This window comes from Urtica dioica, chromosome 1 (genome assembly GCF_054948205.1).
Source record: "Urtica dioica subsp. dioica isolate 48M chromosome 1, U.dioica_male_clone48M_v1_H2, whole genome shotgun sequence".
Taxonomy (NCBI): Eukaryota; Viridiplantae; Streptophyta; class Magnoliopsida; order Rosales; family Urticaceae; genus Urtica; species Urtica dioica.
The window spans coordinates 42,163,697-42,179,181 of record NC_142756.1 but is presented as its reverse complement, the minus strand read 5'-3'; the positions used below and the strand labels follow the sequence as shown (position 1 = coordinate 42,179,181).

General features: G+C 45.0%; 1 protein-coding gene across 1 annotated transcript; it reads left to right on the top strand.

Annotated features, from left to right (window-relative positions):
* The first annotated feature begins 1,713 nt into the window (after nucleotides 1-1,713).
* Nucleotides 1,714-3,009, top strand: LOC149407957 (uncharacterized). Its single transcript, XM_089629129.1, has 2 exons — nucleotides 1,714-2,433; nucleotides 2,757-3,009. The coding sequence occupies exons 1-2, from the start codon at nucleotides 1,755-1,757 to the stop codon at nucleotides 2,789-2,791; spliced, it is 714 nt and encodes a 237-aa protein (XP_089485255.1). The 5' UTR covers nucleotides 1,714-1,754; the 3' UTR covers nucleotides 2,792-3,009.
* The last annotated feature ends 12,476 nt before the right edge of the window (nucleotides 3,010-15,485 follow it).

The following is a 15,485-nucleotide window of genomic DNA, read 5'->3' as shown; positions in this document are numbered from 1 at the left end:
AAACTTGGATGAATGAATTGTGAGGAAATGAGGCTCCTATTTATAGGAGAGGTCTCACCTTCAATAAGGTAGTTTCCTCTTCTATAGAATATCACATATTCATGAGCAAAAATCCTTCATTTCCCATTCCATGTTGGGCGCCCAAGGCTGCCTCCTAGAGGCTAGGATTTGTTTCCTTTTTTGTCCCTGGCTTTCCCTTTTCTCTCTTGGCCGAATTTCCTACAAGCATGTGTGGGAAATTTGTTTCCTCTTTTTCTTTTGGCAAGTATCTAAATACATTTATGCACAAAATAAACTCTCTTTCCTTGGGTATTATGGGCGCCCATTTCACTTCTAGAAGGAGCTTCTAGAAGCTTCTTCATTTATTCATGAGAACATGAAAAAGGCCCATTAAGAGTTTTCAATAAAATTCTTATGAAATGAAATTAATTCACAAGGCCCAATGATCAAGTCATGGCCGAGTGAAACATGTCATAAAATGACCTTGTCAAAAAATTTATTGACATTCATTTCATCCTTTGTCTCAAAAGACAAAAATACCCTTTTAACTATTTTCGTTCTTGTTTTGGCTTAGCTTCCAGTTTAACTATTCCTATCGATGTGATTCGTGACAGTGACCTCATGGACCCAAATGAACAAAGCTTTAGCTAAACACTTGGACTCAAAAGTTCACAAACCTTTTCCAAGTTTAGCTTAATGCCAACTGACTCCACTAAAGAGCTGACACTGAAAATCTCTGGGTTCAAATGAATTTATTTTCTACTCAAGAATTCGACCTAATTATGATGAGCGGATCCACTGAATATTATCTATGTTTACCCTTCATGAATGTCATCAGCTAGTCGGGATTTACTAAATTACCATTTTACCCTTCTAGCTGTTATTTCCTCAACTCCTTTGTCGCTTGTGAATAAGTTAGAAACAATGTATTGACGAGGAGCTAACAAGTCACATTGTTTCATCCAAAAGAGTCAGGACTCAATTTGGACACTGGCCAGTTCATTTATTCACACTCCAAGGAACAAAGCATGAGGTGACATACATTGCATTTCAGCAATCTTGTACATGAATTCCATATCTATGAGAACTTCACAAAGTTACTCATGACAGACTCACAACTTAGTACTTCACCAATAGGCCTTGTTCGGAATCACATAGTGAGTCCGAACTTTGACTTTCTCAAATGAGAATACTAAGGTGTGAAATGGCATGTCTCATTTCAGGATTAAGGTAAGCATGATGCAATTCATACATAGTGACTTCGAGACATAAGAGGTTAAATGGTTTGTTCTTATCTTGTCTCTAGAAGTGCACTGGTCAATTCAGTACCTTCGGAAGATACCTAGAAGAACTATAGAGTTCCTAACTCTCAATGCCTCATAACCAGACATCATAGATTCTTCTAACAATCATACTGAGGTCAATAGTCCTTTGACCCTAAGATTGCGAATATATCGTTTTAAGCAAACTACGAAGAGTTTGTTCATGCAAATCTACATTTGTCTCTTCGTAAGTTGTTAAGTTTGTTTATGGACTAAAAGACTATGGTTTTATCATAAAGCTTCAAACAAAGAAAGAATGAATGAACGTTTCAACTTTATTAATGAATAGATAGGCAATTACAAGCAAGAGTCTTCGTAAGACTATATGACATCAAATGTACATAAATAGACACTACTACTCTTCTTGTGGGCACCATTGACAACAATGAGCTGAAGAACTACCAGCCGGTACTGACTTGCAGCTGTGGAGGAATGGCGATCTGGATGCAATATCTGGAACTAGAATACGTGATGCAGTTTTTGATGGGTCTGAACGAATCGTTCGCAGCAGTTCGTGCTCAGATCCTCATGGCAGATCCGTTGCCACCCATTACCAAGGTGTTCAATCTCGTCATCCAAGAGGAGAGACAACGAGGGATTGGGGTTTTCTCTTCTCCCACAAACCTTGTTGCTTTCGCCTCTGAATCCCACATTCTGCCTCAACCTTCGACGACGACTGTTGGGAAATTCAGATCTGGAAAACCCACTTGCACTCATTGTGGTATCGTTGGGCACACTGTGGATCGCTGCTACAAGCTTCATGGCTATCCACCTAGCTATCCGATGAAGTCCAAGCCCAAGATGCAGGTGAATAAAGTGAGCTCTCTTCAATCCAATTCGTCGGGGCTGTTACCGTCGCCGCCTACTCAGTCCAAGGCTCACGCTGCTACACCACCACCACCACCAGCTCCGCTACATACATCTGTTCAACCTCAATCCTCATTCCAAGGATCGCTGAGCTCGGAGCAAATTCAGCAATGGATTGCCTACTTGAGTTCGCAACTCGGTCATGGTAATCGCTCAAACTCTGATGATTCATTTGCCTCCAATCCATCTGCATCCCATGTTTCAGCTCACAAAACCAATCCTCACTCACCTTTCACATTGCCTGGTAATCCTTGAGTCACCATATGTTGTGTCTCTTCCTCTATTTTGAGTGATTCTTGGGTCATTGATAGCAGTGCAACGCACCATGTTTGTCGTGATAAATACATGTTTTGTCATTTAGAACCCAGACGTCATTCTGATCTCAGCCTACCTAATGGCCACACAATTAAAATCTCTCAAATAGCAATTGTCAAATTGTCTGATTCGGTTCTTTTGAAAGATGTGCTTCTTGTTTCGACTCTTGGTTTCAATTTGCTCAGTGTCAGCTCACTCACTCTCAGTCCCAAATGTCGCTTTGAATTTGATAATTACCATTGTTCCATTCAGGACCCTATTCATGCCTTGACGATTGGGAGGGGTAGAAGACACAACAATCTCTATATTAAAAGTCTGGGATAAAATGTTTTGAATTCTCATGTTTTGTGCTTTGTTTTGTCTAAGACTGACTTATGGCACTGTAGACTAGGCCATCCATCTCTTGTAAAACTTCAAGTTCTTAATGATATTTTGAGAATTCTAGGATCGTTATCTCTTTCTGATTCCCATTGTTCTGTTTGCCCTTTAGCAAAAAAGCGTCGATCGCCCTTTCACAGTGAAAATAAAATGTCCAAAAATTACTTTGACTTGATACATATTGATATTTTGGGTCCTTTCCATTTCAAACACAAGAAGGTTTTAAATATTTTGTCACCATTGTTGATGATTGCAGCCGAGTCACTTGGGTTTATCTCTTGCGAGCAAAATCAGAAGTCATTCTCATTTTTCAGAATTTTTATGCCATGATTCTCACCCAATATAACACACAAATAAAATATGTTCGTTCTGATAATGCACCCAAGTTATCCTTTCAAGATTTTTTTCTTATCAAAAGGGATAAATCAACTCACTCTTGTGTTGAAACTCCTAAGCAAAATTCGGTTGTCGAACAAAAACACCAACATATTTTGAATGTCGCTCGTGCACTCTTTTTCAATCTGGAATTCCTCTGATTTTTTGGGGCGAGTGTGTTCTCACAACAATATTTCTCAACAATCGTACTCCTTCACCTCTTCTACAAAACAAAACACCCATTGAAATTCTGCAAAAGAAAGCCCCGGTTTATACTCATTTGTGTGTCTTCGGTTGTTTGTGTTATGCTTCTAGCCTTCATAGTCATCGAGTAAAGTTCAATCCTCGTGCTCGGGCCAGTGTTTTTATTGGTTATCCAGCTGGGTACAAGGGCTAAAAACTTTTGGATATCGAGTCAAATCAAATTTTTATCACTTGCAATGTCGTTTTTTCATGAACACATCTTTCCTTTCAAATATGAAAATGACCTTTCTGCCTTTGACACTCTTTTTCCTGACCGAGTGCTTCCTACATGAATCCCAACTCCTTCTTCTCACTCATCTCTTCAACGACACCATCCGACCAAATAATTTTACCCAACTTACCTGTCGTTACACGTTCCTCTCGAGTCTCACACAAACCTCCCTACTTATCCGATTATCATTGTTACTCGACATTCATAAAATTTCCCTTTTTCTTCAGCTGCCACTCCTCTTTATCCTATATCTGCTTCTCTAAGCTACCACAGACTCTCACCACGACACCGAGCTTCTACTCTAGCCATCACTAATCACATTGAACCCCAACATTTTCATGAGGCTAATGAACATCAAGTTTGGCATGATGCTATGTCTACTGAGTTGCAGGCCTTAGAAAGCAATCGGACTTGGAGCATTGTTAGTTTGCCAGACGGCAAACACCCAGTTGGTTGCCGATGGGTTTATAAAATCAAAGTTAACGACGATGGGAGCCTCGAGAGGTACAAGGCCCGGTTGGTGGCCAAGGGATATACTCAACAAGAAGGTGTTGATTACTTCGACACTTTCTCTCCGGTTGCTAAGTTTGTTAGTGTCAAGATTCTTTTGTCCCTAGCTGCCATCTTTGGTTGGACTCTATCGCAGGTAGATGTCACTAATGCTTTTCTTCATGGTGATTTAAATGAAGACTTTTATATGACTATTTCTCCGGGGTACACTAGTCGTGAGGGGGAGATTTTACCAAGCAACGCTGTTTTTCGCCTTCACAAATTGTTGTATGGTCTGAAACAGACGAGTCGTCAATGGTTTCTGAAATTCTCCAACACATTGATTCAGATTGGTTTTACTCAATAATTGAATGATCATTCCCTCTTCATCAAAGTCAATGGTAAGTCTTTCTTGGCTTTGCTAGTGTATGTTGACGATATCATAATTGCTAGCAATGACCAAACAGAAGTTGACTTACTCAAGACAAGGTTTAGTACATAATTCAAAATGAGGGATCTAGGTGCGTTGAGATATTTCTTAGGACTTGAGATTGCTTAGTCAGCAAAAGGTATATATCTTTGTCAACGAAAATATGCCCTCGAGATCCTAAACGACTCAAGACAATTGGTTTGGAAGCCACAATCCATTCCTATGGTTCCCAATCTAAAGTTATCTCATCAAGAAAGGTGATTTACTAGATGACCCACTGCTGTACAAGAGATTGATTGGAAGGATGCTCTACTTGACTCTCACACAACCGGATTTGTGTTTCGCTGTGAATCGATTGAGTGAGTTCATGGCAGCTCCACGCAAACCACATCTTCAAGCATCTCTCAAAGTACTCCAATATGTCAAAGACACGCCAGGTCAAGGTTTATTCTTTCCATCTGATTCTGCTTTGGAGTTGAAAGCCTTCGTAGACTCGAATTATGCAGGGTGCGTTGACTCTAGATGCTCGACTGGTGGTTTTTGTGTCTTTTTGGGATCATCCTTGATATCCTGGAAATCAAAGAAGCAGACGACGGTTTCAAGGTCATCGGCAGAGGCTGAGTATCGTGCTATGGCAAGCGTTACGTGTGAACTGGTTTGGCTGAAATCCTTACTTCGTGACTTTCATATTGATCACAAAGCACCAGCCATTATGTTTTGCGACAATCAACCAGCATTACACATCGCTGCCAATCCCGTGTTTCACGAACGAACGAAGCACATCGAGATAGATTGCCACATAGTGAGGGCGAAGATTCAAAGTGGTCTTTTGAAAACTCTTCACGTCAAGACAACTCATCAATTGGCCGATATCTTCACCAAGGCGCTACATCCGACGCAGTTCAAGAGCTTATTGAGCAAGATGGGAGTTCTCGATATATTCTCTCCATCTTGAGGAGTATTACATTTTAGATCCCAAATTAATTAGAATAAACTGTTGTTAGCTTAGTTAATTACCTTTTAGCTTTAATGTTTTTAATAAGCTTCTAGAAACTCTCTGTAACAGAATAACGCACATGACCCGTTGGTACTATGCGAATCTTTCCTCTCTATATGTATTTTGGTACAGCTAATTTTTCAATTAAGAAAAGAATTTCAAAGTATTCTTTCTTCTCTCTGACTTTCTCTTCCCTCGATACTCTTTCTTCTTCTTGGTAATATGTGACATTTGTGTGCATCTTGTGTGTATTATTACTAGTACATAATTATTACCCTCAACATGATAGATTGGGAAAAACCCTATGATAATAAAAAGAGTTGAAAAACTATAACGAAGCAGCAGTTTTCAAAGCTACTGAAAAAATAAATGCAGGCCATCGGGAGAGAGAGAGAGAGAGAGAGAGAGAGAGAGAGAGAGAGAGAGAGAGAGAGAGAGATTTGTGAAGAAGACATATGAGAGAGTACTGAACTACTGATCCCTAGAAAGTGTTAAATCACTTTGCACAAGATCCAATATCTACACACTGTTCATGTTCAGAGATAAAGGGAAGGGTGAGACTGTAGGGAAAAAGAATGCATATCTCAAAGGCTAGTATATAAACTATATGAAAACACAAGTTTAATATTATCCCTATTAAATATATATTCATACGTCTATCTAGACCTTTCAAAAAATAAAATAAAAACTCGTCTATTATGTATACGTTTGCTTCCATATACATCCATGAATTACAGAAGAATAATATATGGACTTCCAAATAATCGCCCTTAGTGTTAATTAAGAACGTACATACCAGTAATAGACGGAATAGATACAGTCGATTCTATGCATCTAGGTAATCCTGGGAATCAAAATGACTGTCGAGATTTTAAGACGAAGGCATTATTTTAAAGTCGTACATGTAATAATCTCAGAAGACAAACCAATGACATGCCATTTCTTTTGTCTTTCGCTTTTGCAAAGCTAATTTAACACTTTTCAAAAATTAATTTCCCTTTCCTCCTCTCCCTCTCGTTTTCTAAGCACTCTCTTTGCTACGAAAACCCTAGCCTCCAGTGTTCATCTATTCCCTGTAGCCAGGACTATGGTGGCTCTGCTGGCTTTGTGTTCATTTGAGAACCACAAATTCGTGTAATCATGTCAAGAGAGCAGCACAAGAACTATGGACCCGGCCCCTTATCTTTAGGGCCAACGAGATGCTCAAGTAAAAAATGCGGATTAATCAAATCTCATGCGCAATCCGAGACCAAATCCATGTTGGAAATTGAGCTAATATTAAATAGGTGTTTTAATTATTTAAAGCTTAATTTAATTTTTTCACTAAAATACGAAATAGTGTGTTGTTGATTGAGAGAGTGTGTTTGTGTGTGGAAAAGAGTCCCGCATGGAAGAAATACTAAGGTGAAGAACACATTATATATGTTGCACTTAATTACCATGATTAAACAAGTGGATGAGGGGAGAGTGTGCCATGTAGAAGTGAGGTGGAGGTGAGGTGGATGACCTATGTTGTCGCTGTTTTTCGGACAACGATTTAGGAGCCCAAAGTGGTTAGACCCAAGGCCGGACCAAGTGGTCTCACTTCGGCTCGAGCGTGTCGGGCTTGGTATCCCAAGCCGTCCCTTAGCTGTTGGTAATGTCAATCTCGTCCAGGCACCTGAAAAGCAAGCAGAAAGAGGTGTGAACTACAAAGGGGAAACAGAGGGGGTGCCTCTGTTTACCTCTCCGACGCTCAACATTAGAAGGATTGAGGTGGAGTATAGAGGTCAAGACTTGAGAGAAACGAGCGAGGTACGAGTTCGACAACGTTTCAGTACTCAAATTCGGATTACCTGGACCAAGGGAGGTACCTTGGTATTTATAGGCGACCAAGGAGCGTCGTGGACAGCCCCTTGGCCGAGAGACGCCTCTGACCCGGCCATGGACGGCTTTGACCCGGCCATGGCCGGCTCTGACTCGGCCGTGGGGGCCATGGCCGGCTCTGACTCGGCCGTGGGGGCCATGGCCGGCTCTGACCCGGCCATGGCCGGCTCTGACTCGGCCGTGGAGGCCATGGCCGGCTCTGACCCGGCCATGGCCGGCTCTGACTCGGCCGTGGAGGCCATGGCCGGCTCTGACTCGGCCGTGGAGGCCATGGCCGGCTCTGACCCGGCCATGGCCGGCTCTGACTCGGCCGTGGAGGCCATGGCCGGCTCTGACCCGGCCATGGCCGGCTCTGACTCGGCCGTGAAGGCCATGGCCGGCTCTGACTCGGCCATGGCCGGCCTTGAGGTGGCCGTGCGCCGGGAAAGGCTCGGGGAAGCCGCCGTATGATGTCATTGCCGTACCGGGACGGGACAGACCGGTAACATTAGCCCCCCGAGTTTCTGGTCGAGCGTACGTCGAGTAGAAACTCAAAATCTACGTTTTCATGCGGATGCGGGATGTATGCTCTTGGGTTCGCGTCACGGGGAACGGCCTTTGCGCGTCGTGAGTGACGGCCTTTGTGCGTCACAAGGGACGGCTTTTTGTTTCGGGTTGATCGTGCGTGGCTTATTTTCTCGATCTGCCAATGGGGGCGTGATCGATTAGCACGGCTTTATTGTGTTGTGCGCGTCTTATTTTCTCGACTTGCCAACGAAGGCATAATCAATTTGCACGTCTTTGTTGTATTGTGCGCGTCTTATTTTCTCGACCTGCCAACGAAGGCATAATCGATTTGCACGTCTTTGTTGTGTTGTGCGCGTCTTATTTTCTCGACCTGCCAACGAAGGCATAATCGATTTGCACGTCTTTGTTGTGTTGTGCGCGTCTTATTTTCTCGACCTGCCAACGAAGGCATAATCGATTTGCACGTCTTTGTTGTGTTGTGCACGTCTTATTTTCTCGATTTGCCAATGACGGCATAATCGATTTGCACGACTTTGTTGTGTTGTGCGCGTCTTATTTTCTCGACCTGCCAACGAAGGCATAATCGATTTGCACGTCTTTGTTGTGTTGTGCGCGTCTTATTTTCTCGATCTGCCAACGAAGGCATAATCGATTTGCACGTCTTTGTTGTGTTGTGCGCGTCTTATTTTCTCGATTTCCCAATGAAGGCATAATCGATTTGCACGACTTTATTTTGCGTGTCTTATTTTCTCGACTTGCCAATGAAGGCGTGATCGATTAGCACGACTTTATTGTGCGTGTCTTATTTTCTCGACTCGCCAATGAAGGTGTGATCGATTAGCACGACTTTATTGTGCGTGTCTTATTTTCTCGACCCACCAATGAAGGCGTAATCGATTAGCACGACTTTATTGTGCGTGTCTTATTTTCTCGACCCGCCAATGAAGGCGTGATTGGTTAGCACGACTTTATTGTGCGTGTCTTATTTTCTCGACTCGCCAATGAAGGCGCAATCGATTAGCACGACTTTATTGTGCGTGTCTTATTTTCTCGACTTGCCAATGAAGGCGTGATCGATTAGCACGTCTTTATTGTGCGTGTCTTATTTTCTCGACCCACCAATGAAGGCGTGTTCGATTAGCACGACTTTATTGTGCGTGTCTTATTTTCTCGACTTGCCAATGAAGGTGTGATCGATTAGCACGTCTTTATTGTGCGTGTCTTATTTTCTCGACTTGCCAATGAAGGCGTGATCGATTAGCACGACTTTATTGTGCGTGTCTTATTTTCTCGACTTGCCAATGAAGGCGTGATCGATTAGCACGTCTTTATTGTGCGTGTCTTATTTTCTCGACCCACCAAAGAAGGCGTGATCGATTAGCACGACTTTATTGTGCGTGTCTTATTTTCTCGACCCGCCAATGAAGGCGTGATCGATTAGCACGACTTTATTGTGCGTGTCTTATTTTCTCGACTCGCCAATGAAGGCGCAATCGATTAGCACGACTTTATTGTGCGTGTCTTATTTTCTCGACTTGCCAATGAAGGCGTGATCGATTAGCACGTCTTTATTGTGCGTGTCTTATTTTCTCGACTTGCCAATGAAGGCGTGATCGATTAGCACGACTTTATTGTGCGTGTCTTATTTTCTCGACTTGCCAATGAAGGCGTGATCGATTAGCACGACTTTATTGTGCGTGTCTTATTTTCTCGACTTGCCAATGAAGGCGTGATCGATTAGCACGACTTTGGCCTCGGGGGAATCGGCACGAGGAGTATCGGTCGACTCGTGGATTCGAACTTGGCTTGAGGAACGGACTCAACTCGAGGACTCACGTAGAGCCTGCACGAGGAGTTGTGTGATAAGACTTTTCTTGGGACCTCTGGCCTAACCATCGGCCCCTTGAGACTTTGTTATATTTTTGTTTTTGCTTTTGAATTTTTTTTTTTTTTTCGAGCGAGCGAGCTCTAGATTCGTTGAGCATTGCTTCCCATTAGCCCCCCGAGTTTCTCGTGTACTCGTAGAGGAGACTAGAAATTATAATGCAACAAGATAAAGACTTCGAGGTGAAATGTGATATAACTACCATGCAGAAATAGTCAAAAATTACATCCCTGGGCCATTGGCCTTATTGAAATTCGAGATGTTCTTTAAACCGGAAATAAAATGACATAATGAGAAATGGGTACGGGCTTCCGCTGCAGTGCCAGCTTCTGTAGCTTGACCGAGCTAGAGGATAGCGCTCACCATCTTTTCCTTTCCTTTCCCGTCCACGCCTTGGATGTAGCACATCCTCGCCATCGACTGGTCTCCCAACATGATGGCAATCCCCTTTTCAGTCGGGAACTTCATCATCAGGTGATAGGTGGACGTTATAGCCTTTAATCGGTTGAGAGTCGGGCGTCCGATGATGATGTTTTACGCTGAGGGCTGGTTCACCACTAGGAAGGACACGATGCGGGTGACCTCGAGCCCCCCCGGCGTCCCGAAGGTGACCGGGAGGTCGATAGTGCCCTCCATCATGACCCTCTCCCCGGAGAAGCCGAAGAGTGGGGTCGAGATTGGGGTCGGTTTCAGCCCGGTCAGCTTCATCCTGTCCAACGCTGATTTGAAGATGATGTCGGCCGAGCTGCCGTTATCAATCAGGATTCTTCGGACGAGATTTTTAGCGACCGGGGCCGAGACGACTATTGCGTCATTGTGCGGGTGGAGAACTCGTGTCGCCTCTTGGCCGGTGAAGAACACGGACTCGAACGGGGCCGGAGGGAAAGCCTCGTATGTATGGTTGATGTAGTGCGCAATTTTTCCTCGAGAAACCTCGCGCACGTACTTCTTCCTTTGCGTGGACGAGTCCCCAAATTCCGGGCCACCCATGATCGAGCCCACGACATGCAGCTGTGAGCTCTCCGGTTCTTCAATCGCTGCCTGGTCCGTGACAGTCACCGTCGCTGGACCCTTCCTTCCCTGCCGTGGACGGCCTTCGTGCACCGCGGCCGTCCCGACTGTTCTCAGGACATACTCTTTTAATTTCCCATCTTGAATCAGGGCCTCGATCTGACGCCTGAGATGATAACACTCGGACGTCAGATGCCCGTGATCCTGGTGGTACTCACAGAACTTGTTTCGATCCCTCTTCGCGGGATCTTTCGCAAGAGGAGCCGGACTTCCTAGCTTGTCGCGGTGCAGAGCTAGGATCCGCTCTTGCGGGGTGTTCAGTGGGGTGCATGTTGATAACGCTCGGAAGCTATCAACGTGCGATGATCTCGGATCGGAGAGGGGGCGACCATTAGGGGCTGTTGTCAATGGTGCCCACAAGAAGAGTTGTAGTCTTTATTTTCAACATTTGATGTAATAAAGTCTCATGAAGACTCTTGCTTGTAATTGCCTATTCATTCATTAATAAAGTTGAAACGTTCATTCGATCTTCCTTGTCTGAAGCTTTATGATAAAACCATAGTCTTTTAGTCCATAAACAAACTTAACAACTTACGAAGAGACAAATGTAGATTTGCATGAACAAACTCTTCGTAGTTTTCTTAAAACGATATATTCGCAATCTTAGGGTCAAAGGACTATTGACCTCAGTATGATTGTTAGAAGAATCTATGATGTCTGGTTATGAGGCATTGAGAGTTAGGAACTCTATAGTTCTTCTAGGTATCTTCCGAAGGTACTGAATTGACCAGTGCACTTCTAGAGACAAGATAAGAACAAACCATTTAACCTCTTATGTCTCGAAGTCACTATGTATGAATTGCATCATGCTTACCTTAATCCTGAAATGAGACATGCCATTTCACACCTTAGTATTCTCATTTGAGAAAGTCAAAGTTCGGACTCACTATGTGATTCCGAACAAGGCCTATTGGTGAAGTACTAAGTTGTGAGTCTGTCATGAGTAACTTTGTGAAGTTCTCATAGATATGGAATTCATGTACAAGATTGCTGAAATGCAATGTATGTCACCTCATGCTTTGTTCCTTGGAGTGTGAATAAATGAACTGGCCAGTGTCCAAATTGAGTCCTGACTCTTTTGGATGAAACAATGTGACTTGTTAGCTCCTCGTCAATACATTGTTTCTAACTTATTCACAAGCGACAAAGGAGTTGAGGAAATAACAGCTATAAGGGTAAAATGGTAATTTAGTAAATCCCGACTAGCTGATGACATTCATGAAGGGTAAACATAGATAATATTCAGTGGATCCGCTCATCATAATTAGGTCGAATTCTTGAGTAGAAAATAAATTCATTTGAACCGAGAGATTTTCAGTGTCAGCTCTTTAGTGGAGTCAGTTGGCATTAAGCTAAACTTGGAAAAGGTTTGTGAACTTTTGAGTCCAAGTGTTTAGCTAAAGCTTTGTTCATTTGGGTCCATGAGGTCACTGTCACGAATCACATCGATAGGAATAGTTAAACTGGAAGCTAAGTCAAAACAAGAACGAAAATAGTGAAAAGGGTATTTTTGTCTTTTGAGACAAACGATGAAATGAATGTCAATAAATTTTTGACAAGGTCATTTTATGACATGTTTCACTCGGCCATGACTTGATCATTGGGCCTTGTGAATTAATTTCATTTCATGAGAATTTTATTTGAAAATTCTAAATGGGCCTTTTCTTATGTTGTCATGAACAAGTGAAGAAAATTCTAGAAGCCTTTTCTAGAACATGTTGGGCGCCCATAATACCCAAGATAGAGAGATTATTTTGTGCATAAATGTATCAAGATACTTGCCAAAAGAAAAAGAGGAAACAAATTTGCATGAGGATGCTATATGGAATTCGGCCAAGAGAGAGACAAGGCAAGGCATGGAACAAAATAGGAAACTATTCCAAGACTTAATGAAGTCTATTTTGGCCGAGCTTCTCAAGGAAAAGAAAGAGGAAATTGGCTCATTTTATAGAAGAGGAAACTACCTTATTGAAGGTGAGACCTCTCCTATAAATAGGAGCCTCATTCTTCTCATTTCATTCATCCAAGTTTAAGAGATTTGAGAGACTCTCTCTCTAGAACTTTGGCCGAAAATCCTCTCTCTCTCTCTCTAGTTTATTTTCGATTATTTCTTGTCTTGGCACCTAGGTCCTCACTCGACCTAGTGTTTAGCTCTGCGACTTCGAGACTCGTTCTCAAGTCGTAGTGTTTAAAAGTGCCCACAGTGATTCTTTTCGAGTGATTTAGTGATAGAAACTTTCGTGGTTGCTCGAGGTGCCGAGGAAAGAAAGAGAGACGTGCTGCGAGGGGAGACGAGCGTTGCAACTTTCCAAAAGCTTCTACAAGGTTCAAGCTTCAAGAAAGGTTAGTAACTTTAATAGCTCATATTAGTTTTTATTTACATGTACATGCTCTTGTCTAGGTTAGTAAAAACTAGTTTTACTTAAAAAGAAAATTTTTAAAATTCCGCCGCTTAACGAAGCGTTAAACTTTTTCTTAAACCCTAGATCGATTCCAACAGGGGCCCGGCCTCCCCTGCTCCTCTTCCTCTGAGGGTCAGGACGATCTTCGTCTTGTTCGTCGCGGTGGCGACTACTTTGTCCTCCCGACTTTCGGCCATCTCGGCCATCGAGATAGTCCTCGATTCCCATATCTCTCGTCATCAGCTCCGCCATGTCTCGCGGGACTTGCCCGACAATGGACTTGAGGAAGTCGCTCGTGCGAACTCCCTCGGTGATCGCTGTGATGGCGTCCTTGTCGTCGAAGCCCTCGACTTTGTGAGACTCCTCGATGAAGCGAGCGAGGTATTGTCTCAATGTCTCATCTCTCCCCTGTCGAATGGAGAGGAGGTGGGTCTTCGACTTCTTTTGTGCCACAAGCGTGGCAAAGCGAGCGAGGAAAGCCTCTCGCAAGGCCCGGAAGGATGGGATGCCTCCAGGCCTCAAACTCCGGAACCACTCAAAGCCCGACCCTGTGAGGGTCAGGCTGAAGGCTTGGCAGAGGGTGGCGTCTGTCTGCCCTTGCATCGTCATCCACGTCTCATAGTGTTGGACGTGGAAGTGGGGGTCCGTACGTCCATCATAAGGGGGAATGGACGGTAACTTGAAGTTTCCCACGCATGGCTGCGCGAGGACTTGTGCGGCGAAGGGAGAGTATGATTCCTCGATCCCTCCATACGGCCTTCGCCTCCCTGACTCCCTCATCTCGATGATTTGATTTTGGAGGCTCTGAATCATCGTGACCATGTCAAGCCCGTTAGCAGGGCCGACCGTCGGGGCCACGGGAGTCACCGGTTGGCGTCCGTTGGACGCTTGGTCCACGACATTGGCCTGAGGCCAGCCGAGAGTTGCGGCGGGGAGCGCGTCCCTTCGAGAATTTAGCCTTTGGCGGAGATCCTCCCCTCGGGAGTTTCTCTGCGCCGTCAAGCGCTCTCTAAGGTCCACGCTTGGTGCGTGACGAGGCGAGGTCGCCCTTGGTCGGGTCGTCCGGCGAGCGCTTCGGCTATCGGCTCCATCGTCGACCAGAGTCGCTCTCTCCTCGGCGAGGGGCCGTGTCCGGCCACCTCTTGAAACCGAGGGGGCGAGTCCCCGGGACTGTGACCGTGCCTGTTGTCGCGCCGGGTACAAAGGATCGGCCAACGCACCATTGGCCCTCTCGGGTCGTGCTTGAGCGAGGCTAGGGGTGGCCTCGTTGGTCCTCGACTCCTCCACGTATTCGGGGTCGGAGTCATCCTGAGCAGATCGATCCTCGACGTCGTAGACGAGGAGATCGGCGATGAGGGAGCCGTCAACGCCGGGACGGTCAAGGAGCTCCGCGAGCCGCCGGGCCGTGTCCTCTCGGAGCTCGGCCTCGGGGTCGTTCACCGGGTCTTGGGGCTGGCTCTTGCTATCGCGAGGTTGCCCTTCAAGACGGTGTGCGAGGAGTCGGAGACCATACCTCGAGCTCGTCGCTCGGGTACCCGCGGAGGTAGTGGGTAGGTGACTCATCTCTCGAGAGTCGTGATAACAAAGGGAGAAGACTGGTAGAGGGAATGCGTCGTCAAGGTTGAGAGATCCCCTCCTTCTAGCGCCAAAATGTTGTCGCTGTTTTTCGGACAACGATTTAGGAGCCCAAAGTGGTTAGACCTAAGGCCGGACCAAGTGGTCTCACTTCGGCTCGAGCGTGTCGGGCTTGGTATCCCAAGCCGTCCCTTAGCTGTTGGTAATGTCAATCTCGTCCAGGCACCTGAAAAACAAGCAGAAAGAGGTGTGAACTACAAAGGGGAAACAGAGGGGGTGCCTCTGTTTACCTCTCCGACGCTCAACATTAGAAGGATTGAGGTGGAGTATAGAGGTCAAGACTTGAGAGAAACGAGCGAGGTACGAGTTCGACAGCGTTTCAGTACTCAAATTCGGATTACCTGGACCAAGGGAGGTACCTTGGTATTTATAGGCAACCAAGGAGCGTCGTGGACAGCCCCTTGGCCGAGAGACGCCTCTGACCCGGCCATGGACGGCTCTGACCCGGCCATGGCCGGCTCTGACTCGGCC